The 25,934-nt window shown below is 45.6% G+C and overlaps 1 protein-coding gene across 1 annotated transcript in view; it reads left to right on the top strand.

The window, feature by feature from the left end:
- The window catches only part of LOC147437273 (P-loop containing nucleoside triphosphate hydrolases superfamily protein), a 156,971-nt gene that overhangs the window by 28,065 nt on the left and 102,972 nt on the right, over nucleotides 1–25,934 (top strand). Inside the window, exons 2-4 of the mRNA XM_086486849.1 lie at nucleotides 2,443–2,589; nucleotides 3,161–3,251; nucleotides 3,335–3,453. Coding sequence (XP_086342975.1) covers nucleotides 2,443–2,589; nucleotides 3,161–3,251; nucleotides 3,335–3,453 — 357 coding nt within the window. The remainder of the gene's footprint in view (nucleotides 1–2,442; nucleotides 2,590–3,160; nucleotides 3,252–3,334; nucleotides 3,454–25,934) is intronic.

Genomic DNA, 25,934 nt, shown 5'->3' with positions numbered 1-25,934 from the left:
ATGGACTGCCCCGGGGCTTGATGCGTCTCAGAGTAGAAAATGATGTCTCTCCCTGTGAAACTATCCGCAAAGGCCCCTACTTCAAGGCGTAAAGATCCATTACAATTCCATGTAGCCACTCTGAGTGTGGTCCCATAGGTCTCGCGCCGTCATGCGGGGCGCTTCTCCAGAATAACCACTCGTCCATCCCTGTAGAAGGCCACTTTCCCCTTCTCTCGAGCTGTCATTATCTCGGGCATAACTTCTTTCATATGAGCTGTGTGAGCGTGAGGTCATCTCCAAGGAAAATGCCCGTTTTCTTTAGTGTAGGACGCTTCTTCAAGAAGTCCTTCTTTGCCTCAATGGATGGGAAGCTCATGATTAGATCTCTTTCTTTTGAAGTCTCCCCATTTCCTTGTGTTTCTTCCCTACCCTCCATGCCTTTGTATGAGTAGCCTCACTATCCATCATGCAGAGAAGTTATTTGACTTCCCTTTCCACATCATCTCGGTCTTTTAGACCGGTTATTCGTATGTGCAAAGCTCTAGTCTTCCTTCGCTGCTCTTCTTCTAAAGTCATGTTGATGATTGTAGGAGTGGGGATAGATGTGATTTCTTTCCCTTCCGTTTCTTAGCGACTTCTATCCATTTCTCGGCCTCATCCGCCTTCTTCTGTGTCTTCATGATTACATCCACCCACGCAGACGTCTTCGCCCCATTCTGTTTCTCTTCCTCTTTGATCATCCGTACCTATTCTTGTTGACCTTGATTTCCTCTATCACCGAGGGCTGGAATTCACCTTCCTCTAGTCCATTGCTTGCTCTATCAGCAAGCTCTCGCTTGAGGGATGAGACCTCTTCTTTGAGAGAGAGAGAGAGAGAGAGAGAGAGAGAGAGAGCCAGCTGATTAGAAGCCTATACACTTGGCTAAATGAGCCCTTTAAATAGATATGTGTGTGTTTAAACATAGCTCAAGTGCCAAGCGTCCGCACTTTCTTCTTTCTGTCTAGGTTGTTGTGGGCAAGTGATCAATTCCTCATGTGTGTGTGGTTGCCTTGGCTGAAAATGGCAATTTTTGCACTTCCCATGCTTCAACTGCCTCTTAGTAGCATCACTTGATACGTGCCATGCTTGAACTGCCCTTTACTAGAGTTGCCTGATACTTGCCATGCCTGAACTGCAACTTCCCATGCAAGGGATTTGCATGAACTGCCACTTGCCATGCATGGACTCCAGTTGACTTGTATGGACTTGCATGGACAACTACTTTTTTTTTTTGGCAAGAAAAAGATCCTTCCATTAGTTAAGACTCAAGAGGGCTACATCAGAAACATGGGGAGACTCTCGCAGTGAGAAAAAATATGTACAATGAGGGCTAGATCACGAGATGGGAGGAGGAAAAAGCCACGCTGGTGGCCGGTAGTGCCATCTGAGCATACTCTGAATCATGGTGAAGATTCAAGAAAGGCCCTGGGCGCCAGAGTTGCAAGAAAGCCTCTCGGTGCTCCTGCATGTGGTTGGAGCTGCCCTGAAGTCTCTCAAACTGAACCCCTAGTGTATGAATCAGCTCCAATCAAATGTCACGAACAATCTCTGCTGGTGAAACAGGGCGAGCCTCGAAGATGCGAAAGTAGCGGGCCCGCTAGATGAACCAGAGTGTCAGGCCACATATGAGCTCCCCACACCTCTCTCTATCACTGCACCACTCCTGGGGGATGAGCTTTGTGGCCAGCGGAAGTGTAGGTCGACCCCCCTGGATCACTATCATCCTGCTGGTGGAAGCCAACTCAAAGTGGAGCGCGGGGCCCGTGAGAGTGGACCAAGCTGCATGCCAACACCCCGCATGGACAACTACTTGCCATGCATGGACTCTAGTTGATTTGCATGGACGGCTACCTGCCATACATGGACTCCAGTTGACACCACCAGTGTGTCCACTTGCCTTGCATGTACCATGCATGGGCGTTCCAAGTGTCCACCTACCCTGCATGCTCTGCCAGTTACTAGGCTCCACCAGTCTTTATGAGGTGTATGGCTTGCTAGAACATATGGTGAGTGATTGAGATCCCAAGTTCACAAGATGACCAAAGTTGTTCTTTCATCTTTGCCTTATTATTTGTCATTAGTCCATGTAGCTCTATGTACAACTCTCTTCTTTCATGTATCTCTATGTGCAACTTTCTCTCTCCATGTTGGAGTTAAAAACAAAAACTCCCACATGCTCTTTGCTTTTAAGCTTTTTTGAAGGTATCAATTGCATTGTTTTTATATATGCTCTACTGACCAGGATCAAACTGCATTTTTGAAGGACAAGCTTGTATTCTATTTGATGTCCATTTTGGGCAAGAAATATTTGTATGTGTCATTTTTGGTCGCTTAAGAAGTGAGTAGAAAGAGATCATTATACTTTGGAGGTGTTGTCATTTTCCTTACGTTGTGTGCTGCTTTTGTCATTTCATTTGCAGGCTTTTGGGTTCCAGTCTTCTACTAAAGTAAAACGGTTGCAAGCTATTTCAGCTGAAAAGGACCAGCGCCGACTTCATGTGCCTGTTTTGGATCGTACTGTAGAAGAACCTCCACCCTATGTGGTTGTTGTGCAAGGGCCACCTCAGGTTACTTTTTCTTTAACAATAATCACTCTTTGTGAAATTTGTATTTGTGCAGGAAACCCCCCCCCCCCTCCCCCGGCCCTCCCCTCTCTCCTTTGGTCTTGTCTCTCTCCAAATCCAAGAGCCTCTCCAAATATATAAGAAAAAGGTAAAAATTCGAGGGTGCCACATTCCACAACATACGTTTTTTTTTTTCTTGTTCGGTGTACTTCCACCCACTTTATTTTTGGACTCTCTTGACGAGAGTTCTTTTAGTAGTAGCCATATCACCATTGTATGCCTTCAGTGTATGCAGTAGGTTGCGGGCAGACCATGGATGCAAATGTATAAACGTGTTGCCTGTCTATCACTGTGTTCAGGTAGACTTGGAGATATATTATAGCTATGAATCTGTGCATCAGAACATTTTGTCCACATTTAAAGCTGAAGCTCAGTTTGTAAAACGGTGCATGGGTTCAGTTCGTCATCAGTTTACAATAGCCAAGTTTTATGGCCAAATAGTCTCCGTTTGGAACTGGCCTTTTGCATGGTCTATATGTTGCTATCTGTTAAGTTATTAACTTGGGCTTTGCAGGTTGGCAAGACTCTCCTTATAAAGTCACTTGTGAAGCATTATACCAAGCATAACCTATCAGACATGCGAGGTCCCATCACTGTGATCTCTGGTATGCAGGTTATTTTATAGCCAAAGCATATGCATTTTGCTTATTTTAGAAATTTTTTCGTGTAACGAGTCACTTTGAATCAGGCAAACAACGGAGGTTGCAGTTTGTAGAGTGTGTAAACGATGTCAATGCAATGATTGACTCTGCTAAAGTTGCAGATCTTGTGTTACTTCTTGTTGATGGAAGCTACGGATTTGAAATGGTCAGTGTCTTTTTCATGTTTTCAATGAAATGTGAAGTGAAATCTATCTGTTTTGTTTGAATTCTTGTTTGTGTCTCAGTGTGCTTCAAACAGGAGACACACAAACAGGTTTTTTCTTAAAATAAACAAAATATTGTTACATTTTATTATTTCCTTCGACTAATATACATTCAAATAAGCATTGTTAGATTAAGATGTTATACAGAGTATCATTATCTCCTTTTCCTATGGCTGAAGATGTGGGGCTGAGTTTGTTGAAGTGCAGAGGGATGGATGGTGACACGGGAACACTGGGAGAACGAAGGAGGACAAGATGGAGAGGAAAGCACACATGAGAAGCGAGAGAGATGTGGTGGTAAAGCCTTGCCAGAAAGTTTGCAAGAGAGAACAAGCCTGCACTCCATGTGATATCAAAGGGAAGCGCCCCCTCCCCTATATATAGGGGTCACTGAGGGCCACATGCCACCCATGAGTGAAAAAATAGGGAGAATATAAAGAGCCATTCTTCTAAAGTAGAGCGTCCTCTGAAATGTGTTCCACAGCTGAGGTGATTAGCCAAACTGTGGGCACCCTTCCAGACCTATTATGAGAAAATAGCCTCACAAGACCGGGCATAGCCTCAAAGAATCCCTCTCACTAGATTTAGGCACAAAACTAGGAGATGATCCTCAAAACTCTTAACACCTTCTCTCAGATCCTTGGTGCACACCAAGTCCAGGGTTAGGCTCACATAGAAACCAACATAAAAGTGTCCTATGACTGCGGTTCACAAAGATGAACAATCTTTGTCTTGTTTGCACACCATCTTTCAAAGGCGGCACGAGCATTCAACAGCTTATGGAGCATACGATGGACAGTTTTTCCATGCATTCAGGCTCTTTGACATATGCTACGGACGAGCTTGTGTCCGAGGCATCGGAGAGAGACTCTTTTAAGGAGGAGAAAAAAGGGAAGAATAGAAGAAGAAATCCACAAGGCTAACTTGACAATAGAGCAGCGTGCAAAATACTACAAGGAGGGCAAGTGCTATGGCTATGGAGAAGTTGGGCATAGTTTATCTAAATTTCCAAAGAAGGAAAAGCGGGAGAAGCCAAAGGATAAACCAAAGCATTCTAAGGATGGGAAATGAAAGACAAAGACAAGACTTGTTCCCAATTTTGTGGGGGCGACCTTTGACAAAGGGGATGAGAGTAATTAGCTTTGCAAAGCGTGGGGCAAAATACGAGATCAGGATGCCCAATGCTCTGATATTTTCGATGGAGGAGCCAAGGCCAGCTTCTTTTCACTGGAATTGGCGGCTCGACTTGGGATTACGCCTAAACTAATGGGACCGTAGTTGGATGCAGTTCTAGTAGCACTCGAGTATGAGCTCTCTCTTAACCTATCATTGGAAACATCAGTTTTATTGTCAGGGGTATTTAGGGCATGATGTTTTTGATATCATGTCTCTTGAAGGGGTGTGATGTACTTTCGTTGATACCTTAGTGTTATGTTCCGCTCATAGGAGAGGGGATCTAGCCTAGACACCATCGGGATGGGTGTCCAGTGTCCTGGCGGACGTAGTGTGAACTGGGCTAGTGTGGCCGGCCATTATTATAAAAGGGAGGCCAAGGCCTCATTTGCAGTTGTCGAGGCAGAGTGCCAGTGGTTAGCCCACGAGGCTAGGAGTTCGCGAGGTCACCTTGAGGAGGTGAGGCCGGGTGGAATGGGACGCTCGGTCTTACAGGTGCATGCCTACGTCCTCGGACGCCGGCTCGAGCACGGGGGAGCTGTCAGGTGGTGGCTATGGTTGGGTGGTTCGTCCACTCCTTGTGTTCGTTTTATGGTATCAGAGTCAGCTTGGCTATGGAATGGACCGTGTGCACACCTACGGGCTGGTTAGAGTCGGATAATCACTGTTTCATGCAAGTTTTAATGAAATAATTGTTTATTTGATTATTTTCTTCTCGTGAGCATGTTTGCATCTCACTGATTTTTGATAAAATTCAGCAATTTAGTAGGTGGAAGTGCTGAAAATCAGTGGATTTTTATCGCTTTTGCTGATTTTTGATGAAAATCAGTGACTTATTCATTGATTTACTCCTCTGCGAAGCGCGCGCGCGCGCACACACACACAGAGAAGCTGGACCTCTCTCAAAGAGAGGATGGAAGCGAGGGAACCGGTGTACTGAGGAAGAAGCGTGAAGCAGCAGCAGCGCTGCCAGCGTGGAGTGTTTTTTGCGTGCTGGGGACACTTGCCAGCGTGGAATCTCCTTCGTGTGTCGAGCATGGGTGGGCACAAGCAAAGCAAATGCTTTTTTTCCTCCATGCGTCGCCTGCAACAATGGCTCACTGTTCGAGAACGCCTTCGTGAAGATTTTTTGACGCTTGAGGCCTTTTAATCGACGTTGAGTTTTTTTAATGCTCCTTTTATTTAAGTGGCCAAGGACACTTGAGTTTTTTTAAAAGTTTGGTCATAAACTTGCAGATTATAAAAAGCCACTTACAAAGAGTGAGTTTTGGCAGAAGAACGTAGTTTTTAGCCCTCTGCTTCTCTCCCAACGCTCCTCTCTCTCACCCGCTCGTGCTCCCGCCATCGCTTGCTCGCCTCCAGGTGCTCACGTCGACGCACAGAGCTCTTCACAGTACAACTTTTCGTGATCGAAAAGTGTAGAGAGGCTCGATTTCGCATGAAACTTCTAGTTTTTCACTGGTTCGCCATGGATTCCTCCAGCACGGATGCGCAGCGTGACGACGCGCCAGGTAACATTCAAATTCCGTTCACGCATGCTCTATACACATGGATTACAAGGACTTTCCAGAGCTTCGATTAACGTGTTACCGCTCTGGAAAACGCGAACGTTTAAACGAACATTCGCTTGGCCTCTCTCGAAGGGGCCGTGCAAGGGCTTAATTCCCGGCTTATCGCTTTGGAAAATACGGCTCAGTCGACGACTGCGCGTACTTCCGAGGGCAAAACCCATCTCTAGCAACTGTGGGCGCAGGTTGCTGCTTTTGGGTGTTCATAGGGTGATCCAATTGCCACGATTCCGCACAAAACCACAAATTTCTCAGGAGAAGAGAAAGAATGTATGGAACTGGCCGTAAATAACTGGTTTCACCAGTGGACCAGGTACTTTGACATCCATGGGGAGCATGATGAACGGAGGATTCAGATGATTCCTCTCTATCTGCGCAGTAAGGCGCTTACCTGGTGGTGCGACATGACAGAGAAGCCTACGACGTGGGCTGATTTTTGTATGAAATTCAAGAGGGATTTTGTCACAAGACGGGCACCACGCGCCGATAGAAAAGAACAGATTGAACAGGCTTTTAGCACTTCGTTAACAATTGAAGAGAGAGAAAGAAAGATATGTTAACGTCTCGAAAGAGCCAAAATGGCCCATGAGACAAGAAACTATACATCTGGTAATACATCTCTCGTCTACTGAAACAGAAAAAAGATCTACTCAACATCATAGTGATGTTTGAGTCTACAAAGCTAAAACTGAGAATATGTACAATACATGACTGATCCCATCCAAATCTGACCATCAACTTCTGTCTCCCTGTCCTCTATCCCAAGATATCCCAGATGGGTAGATCTAGTAGAGAGAGGCCGCTGAAAGGTGGCACTCGTCTCCGATGTCGAGCGATGATGCCTCTGATTTGGTGCAAATGGCGGGGTCTGGGTCGAGGCCCGGGTGGTCGAGGACGGCGAGTACGACCCCGTGCAGTGGCTTGATCAAGACGGACTCCTCTAGGCCTCGATGGACGTGGTCCTGGGGGTGTGGTTGTATCCATAGACGGAGTCTGCGTCCCAAGGTCCTCTCCCTCTCTACTGAAGAAGTCACTCATAGTGCGTTGTCGATTTGTTGGTGGAGAACTGTCTTGTAATAGTTTGTCCCTGTGCCTCCTCAGCTCTAGTAAAAAGAGTCCCGAGGCATCTCTGGTTCTCATAATCCATCACCCGACGTAATGGTCCAAAGCCCTCTCTGAAAAGGCAATGGTATCTCCCCCTGATCTCGTAATAGACTGTGCAGCGGCAAATGTAATGCTCCTCAGATTCCACCTCTTGGTGGCATAGCTGACATGTCCTATCTGTCCGGGCCATCTGCATGTATCTGCCTGTCTCGATGCGTAGGTGATGGGAGGAGGTACGAATCTGTCCAATGGCACTGCGCAACCCATGTGAGAGATGTACATCCATGTATGCTGGCCGAATCACAAAACCCTCGAACGAAACATGCAAGAAGTGGTCCCTGTAATGGGCCATCTTCGTGCCTAATGGCTCTGGAGGTCGCTGCCAGGTCCTTTCTGTCTCCAGTTGCACAATATCTGATCTGATCACCCGGTTGCGCTTAGTGCGCGTAAGCTGGAGGTGCGGGCAGTCCAAGCTATACTGGAAGGGTGGAAGTGCATCCATCTGTAGTCCATGTCTCCCAAACCATGTCTGCATCTGTGCATACCAACAATCATGAACCCCATCTTCTGCTAACTGTCTGGAGGAATCTAGTGCCAATCTCGAATCTCTCTCTGGGGGGAGTTCCCATATGCGATGTAGGCCTGTCACACTTTGAAATATGGCCTCTGTCACTATGGAGGATGCTGCCTTCTCAGCTCTGACAATAGCATGTGGTATTGATGCCTTGCACCGGATCATCTGTGCAATCATCGTAATTAGTGGTCTCTCCATACGCCTCCACTCCTCTGTACTGAGGCTAGGCCCCCACACCATGGATCCATACAACAATGCCGGGGTGACCAACGAATCGAACAACCAAAGCTTCGTGCGCGGCTCCTGAAACTGTACATGAGCACATTGCCTCTCAAGCCTCCCCAAAGCTGCGAAGCCCCTGTTCAACCTAGCATTTGCTGCTTGCTTCAATGAGAAGCGCGGGCCTGTAAAAGTCACTCCTAAGTATACATAAGACCGTACCTGCTCCACCATCTCCCCTCTAAATGTGAACTGATACTCTGCTCGAGTGACCCATGCCTGTGTGGTGTTGAACACCATAACCTGTTTTTCCCAAGGTTCACTGTCAAGTACCTATCTGCACAAAATCTCTGGAGAGCATCCAACTGTCTCTGTAGCCCCTCTGGAGAGTCCGAAATCAATACCACATCGTCTGCATACAAAAGAAGTGGTATCTGTTGGGGTATAGGCGCCTGTGCCTTGCCCGGCCGCCCAGAGTCTGGGCGCCCATTGACTTGTATACCTTATACATAGCATAAGTGTATAGGGGGTTGCTCACTCTTTGAGTCTCCCCACCCATATCTGTGTTGTGTGTCTCCTTGTCTCTCTCTCTCACTCTCCGTCTGTGGTGCTCCCCGATCCCCTTCAATTGGTATCAGAGCTATGGTGACCGCGGAGAGCACGACGGCTTTGAGAGCTTCGAGGCGATAGCTCGCTCGCTCTCGATGGTGGAGTTCGATCGCGGAGTTTCACGGAGAGCGATTTTAGCTTGAGGAGCATTGTCTTTGGAGCTTAGGAGCTTGGTGTGGTCAAGCTTGGTCGAGGAGGCGGTTGCGGCTTCCTTGGTGAGAGGAGCTTTTGAGCTCAGTGGAGCTCGTTAGAGAAGTGCTCGGCGGAGGAGAGCTTGACATTCGAGTGCTTGGATGCTGTTGTGGCAGAGCTCTTGCGTTGGAGCTTGCATTGAGAGGACATTGCATCATGCAGAGTGGAGCAGGAGCAGGAGCAGGTTCAAGACTGTGTGCAGCTCGTTTTTCCCATTTTCGGGCTCTAAAACGCAGTTTTTTGCGTAGCTCCGTCATACAGAGTCAGATCTACATGATCTAGGAGTCTAGGTCAGGGTTTTGGCACGCTCCGGACACGATGGTGATGCCTATTTGCTGAAATTATGCTTTGAATTACAACAGGTACATCAGCAGGTTTATTTGTGCACTTACGGGTCCCAAAAACACTGTTTTCGGTATATCTCACACACACGGAGTATTTTCTGCAGCAACCAGCAAATTCATAGGTGTACACAGGTTTTTGGATATGCATTTGTCCAGAGAGCCACTCATGCGAGAGTGAGCTATGTTGCCATGGTCTTGGCGGTTTATGTATGCCATATATGGATTTGTGTATTTGTTTATGGTTGAGATTATTTGAGATTTGGATCAATTTATAGAAGAAACTCTGTTGGATTTTATCCAGGTTCTCGCCATCGCTTCTACGTATCCGTAGGTTGCTCTTTGACAGTTTAGTGGTTGAGTTTACTCCCACTTTGACAGGTGATTTTCAGTCATCATTTGGTTGGAGTTTGGAGTCACTTGTGTATGCCCTTGTGTGCCGTATTTCGTATTGCGCATAGCGACAGATCTTGCAAGGTTTTGCGAAATGTTGCTATAGTTATCTGGCAGACATTTGCTCATCGATTGAAAGGTATTTTGGCAGCAATCATCACTCACATGTATGTCATTTGAGGTGCCGTTGAGTGGTACTCCGGCAAGAGCGGGTATGCTCATATGTATGACTTTGTGAGGTGATTCCGGTCGAGTTTATTCCCGGATTGGCCATTGTGGCATATATTATTGTCTCTTTGAGGTTTACTGTTGAGATTTTGCTCCAGTTACAAGGGAGACTCTGCCAAAATTTTGTCAGATATTTATGCGCGATTGAGTCATATTGACTTGTGATTTTGTGCAAGGTTTTGCACGGTTATTGGTGCAACTTTGCATCAGGTTTTGAGCCATATTTGCAGACTTTTGTTGATGCGATTCGAGCGAGTTTAGGGCTGATTTGGTTGACATTTGCTACTCATTGTTGATTGCTCTTTTGCGAGCATTATGGCTGATTTTTCATTTGACTTCCAACGTTATGGTCTGACACAGTTTGATGGTGTAGATTTTGTTGCTTGGAAGGAACATATGCTTGTTGCATTGGCAGATTTGGGGCAGGATAAACCCTTGCATGGTTTATCGGCGAAGCCCAATTCTATGCGTGATGATGATTGGCAAGATCTTGATGAGTTAGCCATGTCTACGATTTGTTTGCATCTGGTTGAGTCTGTTTACTGGCAGGTCTCGAGGGAGACTACAACTCATGCTTTATGGCAAAGTTTACATGCCATGTATGCGACATCCATGTCTACAGGGGAGTATAGTCCCACTTCTATGTCCATGGGAGAGATTGGTCCCACACGCAAGTCTCGACGGCGACATGTTGGCATTGTGGACATAGAGGACACATTAGGCGTCGATGTTTTAGGCGTTTGAGACAACGGAGGCGACAGATGCGTGATGCAGACTTGGGCATGACAAATGCTAGTGAGATCAGTACGGTGGTTACTGAGTATGCTTGTGACTGCGATGTCACATTTACATCTAGCTTGTCTTCAGACGATCTTATGTCTACGGATTACATATCGGATTGCACATTGTCTTCACATTGGTTACTAGATTCAGATGCTACTTTCTATGTCACGTCGCATCGTGAGTGGTTTAGCACGTTTTCTAGTGGGAGACTTGGTTGTGTGCACATGGCTGATGGTGTTGTGTATGACATTGAGGGTGCAGGAGACGTATGTTTGTCCTTGCCCAGTGGTATGAGATTTACCCTGCGTTATGTGCGTTATGTGCCAGATCTGAGACGGGATTTGATCTCAGTCAGATAGTTACGGGATAGTGGATGTCAGATTTCGCTACGAGAGCGAGATTTTGTGATGCATTTGGGTTCGCTAGTGATTGCGAGAAGTGCCAGAAGTGGTACAGGTTACCCATTGCATGTGGATCACGGGAGAGACGGTGTTGTCTCTGTGATCACGCAGCCAGGTAGAGAGCGAGAGAGCAGGCGAGTCTCTTTTGCTTGTGGGTTGCAGGATGCTTTGCATGGAGTGCAGAGTAGTGAGCTCGTTGTGCACACAGTTGGGGCACGACTTGAGCAGTCACATAGAGAGGTGACAGAGTCAGACATGCATGCTTTGCTAGTGACTGAGCAAAGCAGAGAGTCAGTTGTGCGAGATACTTCTATGCAGGATAGACAGGTAGAGCGGTCTTGCTCTAGTGAGTCACGACAGGAGGACGTTGTGCAAGAGTCTATGCATACGGAGTTAGAGCATGAGAGCTCTAGTGAGTCACAGCAGATTGAGTGGTCATGTTTGCAGTGGATGATTGCAGAGGAGGCTGAGATGTCAGCGATTATGTAGTCATTCCTTTCTATGCTCGACAGTGAGCATGGGGATATAGTTGTGCAGGATATGTCTTCCAGCAGACACCTAGAACAGCAGGTTTGCTCTGAGGTTGCACGACAGGTTGATGCGTCTTTTGTGGATAGTCAGGAGATGCATTTGGCTGACACGCCTTGTCAGTCAGAGATGCCTATTGCCATGGATATATATGTTGATGCATGCTTCGTAGAGCTAGTAGGGCCCGCTAGCATTGCATCGGCATTCGGTGGTCTCATGTATGAGATGTTGATCTTGAGACCGGATATCGCAGCTGCAGTGGGAGCATTTGCAGTTGGGGTTGTCAGTCGTTTGTTGACTGATGATGGCATAGTGCACGAGGGAGATATGCAGGTATTGCGTACATACTTGCAGTACGTGTGCGGCATGTCTGGTGGTGTATGGACTTACACGGGAGCAGAACAGCCGTATGCACACGATCACAGCCAGCCAGTGGGCATCGGTTGAGAGCGGTTTTCTCTCACCTTTTGTAGTCTTTAGACTAGGTTCCCTTGCTTAAAGGCACAGTCGCCTTTAAGTGGGAGGTTGTTGGGGTATAGGCGCCTGTGCCTTGCCCGGCCGCCCAGAGTCTGGGCGCCCACTGACTTGTATACCTTATACATAGCATAAGTGTATAGGGGGTTGCTCACTCTTTGAGTCTCCCCACCCATATCTGTGTTGTGTGTCTCCTTGTCTCTCTCTCTCACTCTCCGTCTGTGGTGCTCCCCGATCCCCTTCAGTATCATCACCCCTGCCAGGCTGGATCCTGCATCACCATATGTATCCACATACTCTGAGAGCTCATTGATGTAAATCCCAAAGAGAGTGGGAGATAGTGGGCATCCCTGTTTCATCCCAATGGTACTTTCAATAGCATCTGAAAGTCCACCTGGGGCCCTCACCCTCCCAGTCACCAACTCATACAATGCATAAATCCCCCATCGGATAGCCTCTGGAACTCCTATATCCTGTAGCCTTTGCATCAAATGAAATCCCGCGACAGAATCAAATGCCTTGCGGAAGTCCACAGAGCAATAATATAGTCTCCTCCTGTCTCCCTCTGCCCACCGCTCCTCTATCAATGCCCGAAGAGTCAGTATGTGATCCATAGTGGAGAACCCTCGCCGAAAACCAGCCTGTCCTCTAGCTCTGTGGCCATGTCTCTCTGCCCAGACACTGAGCTCTCTCTCTACGATAGACCCATAAATCTTGGCGAGATAATGCCCAATCATATTGGTCCTATAGTTGCCCTGTCCCATCGGATCCCCACTTTTGAAAAGTGGGACTATGGTATTGGCCGTCCAACTGGCTGGAAAGCCCTCACAAACCGCCCTGTTAAACATGTGTGCCAAAAGGGAGGCGAGTTCCCTACATGCATAGATGAAGTGCTCACCCACTAGCCCATCCTGATCTTGGGCTCTCCCATGCTGTAATCTGTTGATGGCCTCTGCTACCATATGTACAGTAAAGAAGTCGCTCATGTGCGGTCTAATGTCCCCTGGCTGTGGAATGGGGGGCTGTCCTGGGATATCATATAGTGCCTTTGCATACGCTCTCCATGCCTCTGGGGTTGTAATGGGGGTACCCGGCTGTCTCTCCTGAAACATCCTCCATGCTCTCTTGCTGTCTTGACTCAAGAACAACTGGTATATCTCGTCCTCCAGGCGTATCAGGTAGGCCCTCTTCTTCCGCCGAATAAGACGGCGGAAGATCATCTGTGCATGCTTATGGCTACATGCCCCACAAGCCTCCTCTCTCTGAAGCCTCTTCCGGGTCTCCCGGCACTCATCATCATACCAACTGTTGCACGGAGCAGTGCAACGCGGAGGGGCTGCTGATGCCACTGTACATGGGAAGGCCAATCCCGCTGATGCATGTAACACATGTGCCATACCCTGGGTGAGCTCATCCAATGTGCGATGCGGATCCAATACATACCGCCTATCCGACACTGTGGCCCCATAGATGTCAGTAGTCGCTGTAGTAAACTGATAATGTGGATGTCTAGGGGATGGGTCTCCCTGCAGCTCTGCATCTCCACCACCCATCAATGTGAAGCTCAAATATGCATGATCTGCTGCCAAAGCCAGGGGACGCCTTGAAATAGTAAAATCTCTGATGTCCGGAATCAGTGCATGTGATCCCATCAAGTAGTCTACCGTACTCGAACCCCCTTTGGGGTTCCAACATGTAAGAGCATCCGATGCGGGCCATCGTGGAAGGCCATTATAGATAAGCAACCCATGGGCACTGCCTAAAGCTAGAAAATGCATGCCGTATTCTGTCACATTCCCAGCATCCTGTGCCATCCTATGCATATCCAAGTCACATGGGTTCAACTCCGGAGCATCTCGTCCTGAGTATCATACATTGCCGCTTGCTCCGTGCGAGTGCGTGCATTGAAATCCCCTGCCAGAAGTATGTCCCCCATACTGGCAAATCTTACAATATCCTCATATAACGGCAAAAACGGTGATTCCCCATGAGAAGCATAATGCGAATGAGCCGGTGGATCTCAATGTCTCATGGGAAGCTAACAGTCAACGAGCCTTCCGCTCGGCAATGATCACCCGTCCATCTCTATAAACAGCAAACTTTCCTTGTTTTCGGGCTTCCAATACCTTTGGCATACATTCCTTACGGTGTGCAACTTGGGCGGGCGTAAGATCCTCATCAAGGTAGATTTTCTCATCCTTCAATGCTGATCGTTTGGCCAGGAATGTATTCTTTTTCCCCATGTCCTCAAATTTCAGCATAAGGATACGACCCCTTTTGTCTGCCACATCCCCAACCCGCCATGCATCCAGTACTAATGACGACTCAACTCCCAATTTGCTACATAAAACCGCGGCATCCTCCTTGGCGGTCTTTGCCTCCTCCCATCCCACCACTCTAACGCGGAGGGCCCTAACTTTGCGCTTGGCTTCCTCTTCAAGTGTAGCATTCATCACTTCCGTTTGATTAGAGGGCATGCCTTTGTTTTTCTTGACAACCTCAACCCAAGGAGCGCATTCTTTCACCTCTTTGTCCACCGTATCTTTCGCCATTTCAGCCCATGTGTGTACCTTTTTTTCAACATTCTCTTGCACTTTTGACACACTTGCTTCCACCGCTGCAATTGCCTCCTTGCTTTTTTTAATCTCATTTTCCATTGCCGTGGACACCTCCTGCTTGCATGCCTCTTTCATTGCCTTGCCTTCAGCTTTCAACCCCTCTTGTAACAATTTAAACATGTCCTTGGCCATGAAAGCGTGTATCTTTCCCTCAAGAGGGACCAATTCAGCCTTTAGTTGAGCTGTCATCTCCTTTTGTGATTTGCCTTCATATGTTTGCATCTCCTCCTTCCATTTTGCATACATAGAGATCCCAAGGGTGTGCATTTCTCCCCTAATCTCCGATTTAAATGCAGTCATACATTCCAGTATTCGGGATTCAACCTTTGCCATTTCCTCCTTCACATAAGCATACATCTCATCTTTGTCCACTAGTGTAGCTCGTGTGCGGGCTGATTTTGACAATCTCTTGACTAAGATAGGCGTTTGGCCAACCTCTCTCGCTCTTCTCCATACATACTTATTGAATGGCATTCTTATGTCAGGACTGAATGCATTGTTCAGATTAATTCCCTTCACAGGGGATACCGGGGGGGTGTCAGGATGCCCCTAAGGGTCTGAACGATCCATATCTCTCTACTGCATACCCAGAGAGAGAGAGAGAGAGAGAGAGAGAGAGAGAGAGAGAGAGAGAGAGAGAGAGAGAGAGAGAGAGTGGCGGAATTTCACCCGAGAGAGTATTGGCCCCAAACCTTGGCGCCCCTTTCGGTATTTCTTTATATTGCATCAACTCAGTACAAGCCGGTACTCCAGACTCTGCACCTTCTCCAGGAAGCATGCCAGAGAATGAGCCCTAACCTCATATTTAAAGGCCCTTGGCCTCAAAAGCAATTACAGTGAAAAGCCTTCAAACTCAAAAGCATCTGGTCCAAAAGCAAAGCCAAAAAGTTGCTAGCACAATTTACGGAAATACGTAGAGTCCTACCACGTTAGCACCGCCAACGTGAAAAGCGGAAATCCGTAGAGTTCTGCCACGTCATCAGCCAGCGTGATTTTTGAAAATTTGCCACGTCATCAACCTGCTTGGCAAGTTCTTGTGTGTGTGCTTGCTTTATTTCCTTTATGTCACTTGGGGCCCCATCGGACGAGGTCCCCATAAGTTGGTAGGACTTCTTCTTCTGTTACTTGTTCTTCTTAGGGTTTAGGCCCCTCGGCCGACATCTGCAAGTTGGCTCCCTTCTTTAGGGCTTTGACACATCAGCAGTTTGTGACAGATTTCGCTAAAATGGATCCTTTGAAAGCTTACGCCAAATTGCAGAGTCTTTCGATGAAAGCTCTGTCTTTTGATAAGTACACGACAGCTTTCAAAGAAGTGCTCACCTTCTGCAAGGTGGATTCCACGTATGTTGTGCACATGTATCTACTCGGATTACAAGAAGATTACCGTTGGGCCTTAATCAAGGACAAAGCCTCGACTGACGTCGAGGATGCAGTGGCAAAGGCCAAGACGTTCCATTTGATGAATGGAGCGAATTATGAGAAAAAAAGAACTTTAGACAATCAATCCGATGAGGGCGCTTCGAAGAAGCGACCTCGATTCTAGCAAAAGTCCAAATCACCGTCTGAGATCTTATGAGGAGAAGAAGAAATCCAAATATGCTTCAATTGCTGATGCAGTGAAGAAGGGGGCTTGCTTTGGATGTGGCCAGATAGGTCATCAAATCAAGGATTGCCCCAAGAAGAAGACAAAGAAACCACAAGGTCATCCTTCGGTTCAGATTCATGAGATCTCAGGTAACTCTAATGTCATTCAAGTTGAAATCCATTATTTAGTGCACAGTTCATGCACAAATTGTACGTTTAGCACCAAAGTGTTTGATAAGCATGATCTTCTCCGTTTCCCCGGAAAGATCAATGGTCACGATGTGACCGTACTCCTTGATAATGGAAGCTCACACAATTTTGTGGATACAAAATTGGTGCGGAAACTGAGCCTACGGATGCGGCACAGTGACCATGAGTATCGCGTGAAGATGGCTCGTGGCGAGGATACGGATGTATGAAATGAGATGGTTCCAGATTTGTCGCTCGAGCTATCTGATTACAAAGAGAACCTGGATTTCCACATCATGCGCGTGGATAGAGCAGATGCTATTTTAGGAATTCCATGGTTTTATGATAAACAAGACTCATTGTATATAGACTATGTACATCACTCTCTTATTTTTGTTAAGTAGAACATGCTTCATGTATCTGTTTCGCTTTGTAATCAGATTTTTGTAAATAATGGTTTTGCAATACCAGTTGTTACTGCTTTGGAAATGTATAAAGATACAAAGTCTTCTAATGTTGACTTTTATCAATGTGTACCATCTCCTTGGTTTGATTCATTAGTGCTTGGTATTTTTGTCACTAAATTTTGTAAAAATGTTCATGTTCTTCCGTTGAACTTGGGGATCCCGACGAATCCAACCTTATCTGAGAAATGATGACCGATTTCAAGGATGTTTTTCTTGATGATCTAGCTTCTGGCTTGCCGCCTTCGAGAGGAGTAGATCATGGCATTGAGTTGGTGGTTGATAGTCAGTCCTTCTCAAAGCAACCCTATTGGTTTAGTAAAACCAAGGAGGACGAGATTCAACGGCAACTGAAAGATTATCTCGACAGGGGTTTTGTTTGGTCAAGTAAATCCCTGTGGGGAGCGCCAATGTTGGGTAAAGGCCTAAATAACCCCTTTTGTACATTTTTATACTTTGTTCAGGTTCACATTGAACCTGAACATATTTTTAAAGGTCACTTATAATAAAAGTGGGAAAGCTCAAAACTCATTAAGTGAGTTTTTAGGTCAAAACAGGCGATTTACAGGTTATAACAGCAATACGCAGGTGTACCAAATTTACAAGATCGCATGTATTAATGTTTTGTGCGAGGATTTGAGTGAAAAGGTGAGTACAGGTGATTTAAATCGGATATTCAACGGAAAATTCAGATTTGGACAGTTTCATATAAAGAAATTGTGATCTTTTGTATGCAAAGTCTTGTGGTTGCTCCTATTTGCTGAAATTGTCAGCTTATTGCATCTCTCTTGTGTACACACTTGTGGTTGAGTTAAGATGGCTGCCATCTCTTCCGCATTTGACACTAAAAGTTTGATGAAATCAAACGGTTCGATGGTCAAGGCTTCGACCTTTGTTAAGAACGCATGCAAGGTATCCTTTTCTTAAAGGATTGTGAAGATGCATTGGAAGAGAATAAGCCGCAACGTTTGTCTAACCCAGGTTGAATAAGAAGACCATGGCCTACATCAAAATGGCTATCAATGATGACATTTTGACGGACATCAAGCGCTTGGACTCTGCTTATGCAATATGGCAAAAGCTAAAGTCCAATTATGAGAACACAACTCATGTGAACCAGGTGCATTTGATGCGAAAGTTGGTGAATATGTAGCTTGATGACTCGAAGTCAGCTTCTGAGTATTTGAGTGCTTTTACAGGTGTGTTGAGTCAGTTGCAGGACAGTGGGCTTCAGCAATTTGATGAAAGCTGTTTTCTTGCTTATGACATTGCCAGATACTTGGGAAACATTGATTGTCTCCTTGAGTAACAGTCCCAGCCTCATGTATGATGGTGTGAGAGGGTCTATTCTCAATGAAGAGATTAAACGCAAGTCTAGTGGGGAAGGCGGCAGTTCTGCCTACAATGCAAGAGGTAGAAATCAAAAGCGCGATGCGGGCAACAAGACTCAAAATAGAAGTAAGAGCAAGACAAAGGATAAGGATGTCACTTGCTATCAATGTGGCAGAAAGGGTCACAAGAAACTTGATTGCATGTATTTCAAGAAAGAGCAGGATAGGAAGAAGGAAGCGTAAGAGAAGAAGAAGAAAGGGGAAAAATCAACAACTGATTCCTCCAAGGATGCTGAAAATGCAAATGTATCCTCTAGTGTGGTCATTGAGGAGTTGTCAGACATTGAAAATTTTTGGTTGCGGCTTCATGCCCCTCAGATATGGTGATAGCTAATGCAGAAGACATGCTTATCTCGAAGAATGCATTGCTTAGTGCTAATGATGGTCTATCCCAGTCTTGGATGTAGATTCTGGTGCGTCTTTCCATGCGACTCCATCTTTGGAGTGTTTTGCTACATATGCTGCAGACAATTATGGCAAGGTGTACCTTGGTGATAGTATTGCTTGCAATATTGAGGGCATGGGTACCATGCGCTTGGCTCTTAACAATGGTCAAGAGCTTGTATTGAATGATGTCAGGTTCGTACTAGGCATTAAGAAAAGTTTGCTATCAGTTGGTCAGTTAGATGCACATTGTTTTACTACCATCTTTGCTGGGGGTTCATGGAAGTTGCTAAAGGGCTCTATGTTTGTTGCAAAAGGGTCTAAAAGAGGTACTTTGTACTATCTTCGATGTAAAGCTTTGCCTGGCAAGTTTCTTGCTGTTGCTTAAGTTGCTTCACATACGGCATTGTGGCATAAGAGACTTGGCCATATGAGCCAAAAGGGTATTGATGTGCTTTCCTCTTTGAAGAGGGTTGATGTAAAAGGCAAAAAATTGGATTTTTGTAACTATTGTCTTTATGGAAAGCAAAAGAAATCTTCTTATTACTCTTGTGTCTCTCGCAAAGCTAATCCTCTTAATCTTATTCACTCCGATGCATGCACTATGCATGTTAAGTCTTTTGGTGGTGTATTGTATTTTGTTATATTCATTGATGACTGTACTAGGAAAGGATGGGTGCATTTGTTGAAAAGTAAGAGTGAGACTTTTAATGCTTTTGTCACTACTCAAAAGAGTGCTAAGCTTAAATGTCTCAGGTCGGACAATGGAGGAGAATATGTATCTGTTGAATTTCAGCGTTTTTGTGATGATAATGGGATCAAAAGGGAGTTGACAGCGCCTTATAATCCGTCTTGGATGGTGTTGTTGAGAGGTACAACCGTACTGTATGTGAGAGAGTGCGTTGCATGTTGTCCACCGCTAATCTTTCCCAAGAGTTTTGGGAAGAGGAATTAAAACTGCAGTTCATATTTGCAATCGCTTTCCGAATAGTACGCTGAAAAATGACATTCTAGAGGAGGTTTGGTCTGGCAAACCTGCCTCTTATGATCATTTGAGAGTATTTGTCTTCGAAGCTTTTGTTCATGTTGCTAAATTGGCTTTATTTGACAGAAAAATAATTCTAAATGAATTATTGGATTTATAATTGAGAGGGTTTTCTTGCTTGGTTACACCAAGGAAAATAATTCTAAATGAATTATTGGAATTTTAAGTGAGAGTTTTTCTCACTGGAGACATCCAAGTACAGAGTATTCCTAGTGCGTCATTCAAAGTAATGACGGGAGCACTAAGAACGGGAATATATGTAAGGCCACCAAGCATGGGTACTTCTGATGCGTCACATCGGATGGGTGATGGGAGCATCGGGAAGAAGTATCCGACCATCCGGGAACGGACATCTCTGATGCGTCATAGGATGGGTGACATAGAGCATCGCGAAGGAGATTGTACCGTAAGTTCGGTAGGAAAGGACTAGGTGATGGGTATTCCTGATGCCTCACAAGGTGGGTGACGGGTGCATCCAAAAGGGAATATCCATAGTCAAGAGGAAATTCCGAACTGTGTTGGAATTGTGCACAAGGAAAAGCAAGCACTTGAATGAAGATGGGTTTAGAGGAAACTTTGAGGCAAAACAGATGCTTTCTGAGAAAGCGGGATGGCTTTTCGGGAAAGCAGATGCTTTCCCGTAAGGAATTCTATGTTTGCATTGCAACTGTGCATGTGATTGCATCCAGGGATGCCTGGGAAGTGCTTTGAGAGCATTGCTTTTAACTTATAAAGTTTTATTGAGTTTTTGGGCAGTTTTTAAAATACGCCGGCCGCCCACTTAATAAGTGGGCAGCCGTCTGATAAATAAGGCAACAGATCAGCCAACGTTTTCTCTCTCTTTTTCTGGCAGAACAACGAAAAAAAAAACGAAAAAGAAAAAAAAAAACGGCCGCGATCTCTACGCGAGCAGCTATCTTTGCCATGGCGAAGGAGCTATAAAAGCATCACACGCCCTCTCCCAGTGGGAAGACCAATCTTTGCAAGGAGGAGATGCTACTGCAGATTTTCAGCCGTAAAGAAGACGTTGCCGGTGATACCCATGGCTGCCCCAAGTGTACCAGATGTCGCCAAGACCCAGTGCACGAGTTCCCTTGCAAAGAAGTGCCTACGGAGCGAGTTTCCATCGCGACAAGCTGCTGTTTTTCTCTGTTTTCAGCCCATAAACGTCGTAGACGGGGATGATTTACGAGAAGGAACCTGAGAACACACCTCTTTTGTGTGTAGGATTGGAAGAGAGGATTTTCTATGTAGAGATCTCTTCCGAGGAATTGCTTTTCAAGAACCGAGTTGCGTTTCGAGCGTAGAGACTTTGAAGGTAACGATTTTCATGCTATGATCTCTGAGTATTTGATTGTAGGTGTACTTCCTCTTCGTGAGGGAGTAGGAGCAGAGGAAGGCATGAGCCTCTGCAAGAGAAAAGCGCTGTGAGGAACTAGAGCCAGATCAGCCCAAGGGTTTCGCACCCGAGTTTGGGAAGTAGATCCACGGATCGGAGAGAGGTAGTCTCTCAAGTTGTGATCCGGAAGTTGGGATTCCCAAGTAAGGACTTCGTGTCCGGGAAAGCAGAGTTGTTCTGCGGGAAGAGGACTCTGGAAACAGAGTTGGAAAAGAGAGTTGCGGGGATGTCATGCCGTGAGTCTGGAAGGTGAGATCCAGAGGCGAGAACCTTGGTTCTCAAGGATTTGGAATAAGGAACGGAAGTTCCTTGGAATAGGGTTTTGTCGTAGGAATAGGAAGCCGAGGCTTCCAGGAACCATCAAGTCTTATTCTAGAACGAAGGTGGTAATACGTTCGGTTCAAGTGCTTGTATAGACTTCTCCTTAGTAATAAAGATACTATTACGGGGGGGGGGGGGGGGGGGGGGGACCAGCCCATCTCTGGTCCCCCGTACTGTGTCGATCTTCTCACTCTCTATCTCTCTCCCTTTATCTATTTCTCTCTATATACTTTGGCTTCAGTATTAAGTGATAAATTTTATTTATCCAAATGTATTTTATATTGTTATGCGCTCCCGTTTGTGACAGTTCATATACGCAATGACTTGAGAACAAAGCTTGATATGAAGTCCATTAAAGGAGTCTTCCTAGGTTATGGGGAAGAAGGTGAAATGGGCTATAGAGTGTGGTTACCACAATTTAAAAAGGTAATTCGTAGCTGAGATGTAGTGTTCAACGAGGCAAAATTGCTTAAGATCTGATTCTGACAAGAAAACAGTCAGATTTCAGCCTTTTGTGCCACCCATTGATGTTGAAAAAGAGCCTCATGATGCATTACCGCAAGCTGAAATTGATAATCAGCCGGTTAACCTTGAGCCAGAAGAGGTAGGACATGATATTGATGCTCCTAATGACGATGGACAGCAACCTGAATTGGATGAAAATGATTTTTAGCACCATGATAGAGCTGAAAATGAGTTGCCTCATGATGTAGAACCGTTGCTTGAGAATGTAGATCATTGGGTACGCAAGTCACTCGTTTGAGAAGGCAACCGCAGAGATTTAATTCCTCTTTGCATCATGTAATGTTGTCAGATGAGGGTGAACGTCTTATTTAAAAGGAGACTAAGTCATGTGAGTCAAGTAGTAAGTGGGAGCTTGCAATGCAAGAGGAAATGGAATCCTTGCGTGCAAATGATACTTGGGATCTTGTGCCATTGCCTAAAGGGAGAAAGGCTCTTCCTAACATATGGGTGTACAAGATTAAGATCGTGGATGAAAAACCCAAGTACAAGGCAAGATTGGTTGCAAAAGGATATGCACAAAAGGAAGGGATTGATTTTCAAGAAATCTTTTCCCCTGTTGTAAAGCTTACAACGTTACGTGTCCTTTTTGCTCTTGTTGCGGTGCTTGATTTGGAATTGAATCAAATGGATGTAAAGACATCGTTTTTGCATGGTGACATTGAAGAGGACATATACATGAAACAACATGAGGGTTTTGTAGTTCCTACACGCGGGGAATTAGTATGCAAACTGAAAAGGGCTTTGTATAGTTTGAGACAATCATCACGGCAGCGGTATAAGAAGTTTGACGCTGTTATGCTGCCTCAAGGCTTTAAACGGAGCCATGCAGATCATTGTTTGTATACGAAAAGGGATGAAGATGATAGTCCCATCATACTTGTTCTCTATGTTAATGACCTGTTGCTTGGCGGGAAACATAAGACTATTCTCGATGCTCTGAAGCGTAAGCTAAATTCAGCATTTGCTATGAAGGATTTGGGTGATGCAGAGCATATTTTGGGTATGCATACTGAAAGAGAGAGAGAGAGTTGAAATTGCTGTTTTTATATCAAGAAAAGTACATTGCAAAAGTACTTGACAGATTTAATATGGCTGATGCTAAGCCTCTTGGAGTACCTTTACCTCCATACACCAAGCTTAGCAAAGCAGATTGCCCAAAGGATGAGGTGGCATTGAAAGCAATGAAGGGAATCCCTTATGCATCAGCTTGTGGTTCTCTTATGTATGCTATGGTTGTCACTCGTCCCGACATTGCTTATGTAGTGGAAGTTGTTAGTTGATACATGTCGAATCCTGGCAAAGCGCATTGGGAAGCTGTCAAATGCATTCTGAGATATTTGCAATGTACACAATCAAAGTGTATTTGTATGGCAAAAGTGACTTAAAGTTGTAGGGATATTGTGATGCAGACATGGCAGGTGACATGGATACCAGGAAATCTACCAATGGATATGTATTTGCTATTGCTGGTGGTGCAGTCTCTTTGTGTTCTAGGTTGCAAAAAATTGTGGCATTGAGTACTACTGAGGTTGAATACATTACAGCCACAGAGGCTTCAAAGGAGGCCATTTGGTTGGGCAGACTTGCAAAAGAACTTGGCATGCTTGCTCATACTTTAGCCAAAAATGTCATGTTTCATGCGCGTACCAAACACATAGATGTGCGGTACCACTTCATACGTCAGGTATTGGAGGATGGTCTAGTCACCTTCACCAAGAGTCTTGCTAAGGTTCAACATGAGCATTGCATAGAACTGGTGAGAGTTGGTTAACTTAAAGGCGTCATTTATGCCTTTAAGTGGGAGATTGTTGGGTTAAAGGTCTAAATAACCCCTTTTGTACATTTTTATACTTTGTCCAGGTTCAATGTCAGGTTCACATTGAACCTGGACACATTTTTAAAGGTCACTTATAATAAAAGTGGGAAAGCCCAAAACTCATTAAGCGAGTTTTTCCCAAAACAAACGAGCTCTCTCTCTCTCTCTCTCTCTCTCTCTCTCTTTGCTGATTTCGATCTGTAGCGCTACCCTCTTGCTGCACTCACGCCTTACTACATCCGGCCTAGACCTGCACTCTTCCACCTCGCGCATCTCCATCTCCCTGTAGCCTCTCCTTTCCGCTTTCAGTCAATGTTACTTTCTCGAAAGAAGGATAACACTATGTGCTTCTGCGTGGATTACAAGGGGTTGAACAAGCTCACTGTCAAGAACAAGTATCCGCTCCCACGCATGGACGATCTGATAGATCGGCTCCATGGAGCGTTGTATTTTATGAAGATAGACCTGCGATTAGGCTATCACCAGATACGGATCATACGGGTTTCCATACGCGTTATGGTCACTATGAGTTTTTGGTCTTGCCTTTTGGTTTGACCAATGCTCCAGCTACGTTTCAACAGATGATGAATTATCTACTGAGACCATTTTTAGGCAACTTCATTGTTGTATTTCTTGATGACATCTTGATCTACAACCAAAGTTTGTCCGAGCATTTGGAGCATATACGTGCTGTTCTTGAAGTACTGAGAACTGAGAATTTATGCTAAGGCCTCTCAGTGTGAATCCTTTTAGAAAGAGCTTATGTATTTGGGTCACATCATTACTCACGATGGAATTCGCATTGACCCAGAAAAGTTGGATAAAGTGCGAAATTGGCCCATTTTAAAGAATGTGCGCCAAGTAAAGTCCTTTTTAGGCTTTATAGGACTCTTTCGCAAATTTATAAAGGATTACTCTAAAGTTGTTGCTCCTCTCATGCAACTTCTAAAAGGAGGGGTGAAAGGACTGCAGACTTCGCGTCCTCACCGTAAAGGTAACCCCCCTGGTGTCAGGAATGGGTGTTTCGACGAGAGCTTTCAGACACTAAAGCACTTGGTGACTATTGCGCCAATATTGCACATTGGGGATCCTAGCAAACCGTTTGTGGTTGAAACGGATGCTAGTGATTATGCCATTGGTGCGGCATTGTACCAGGACGGACGTCCTGTTGCGTTTGAAAGTAAGAAACTTTCTAACACTGAGATGTGTTATCCAACGTATGAGAAGGAGCTTTGCGCCGTAGTCCACGCCTTGAGGAAATGGCGACACTACTTGTATGGCTCTATATTTGTTGCACGGACAGATCATCACTCTTTGTGCTATGTCTGTGATAAGGGTGATCTCAGAGGCTGGAAGGCTAGATGGGTTGAGCTTATGCAAGAGTTTGACTTCGAGATCCCTTATAGAAAAGGATCGAGCAATCGAGTCGCCGATACACTCAGCAGGATTCTTGAGGTTAATGCCTTGTCTATGGCTGAAATCTCGACGGATTTCTCTCTCTCTCTCTCCGAGGGCTATGTCGTTCCGATGGCTATTTTGGCAAGATATGGAACGAGGTCGAAGCGGGGCATGACTCGCGTACAGGCTTGGGTGATCCGGAGAGTCGTGCCCGAGAGACGAATCAACGATAATATTCCATTAGAGGTGGACTATGGTTCAGAAATGGAAAAGTCTGTGTCGGAAATCGATGAGGTTCGACAAAGTATTTTGTTTGAATGCCATGATGGATTTCTATCTCTCTCTCCGAGGGCTATGTCGTTCCAATGGCTATTTTGGCAAGATATGGAACGAGGTCGAAGCGAAGTGAGTCGTGCCGGAGAGACGAGACAGCGACAATATTCCATTAGAGGTGGACTATTGTTCACAAATGGAAAAGTCTGTGCTGGAAATCCATGAGGTTCGACAAATGGCCAAGGATGCGCTCTTACATAGAGAGCTATGTGAAGAGATGCGCTCAATGTCAGGTCAATAAGGCAGAGCGCTTTAGGAAAGTTGGCCTGCTACATCCATTGGAAATCCGAGATGCCAAGTGGCAAAGTATTTCCATGGACTTCATCATTGGTTTGCCAAATACTAGTCGAGGCAATGACGCCATTTGGG

Source organism: Adiantum capillus-veneris, chromosome 17 (genome assembly GCF_014529385.1).
Source record: "Adiantum capillus-veneris isolate H3 chromosome 17, ASM1452938v2, whole genome shotgun sequence".
NCBI lineage: Eukaryota > Viridiplantae > Streptophyta > Polypodiopsida > Polypodiales > Pteridaceae > Adiantum > Adiantum capillus-veneris.
The sequence above is the reverse complement of the archived record's forward strand: the minus strand, read 5'-3'. Positions and strand labels throughout refer to the sequence as shown.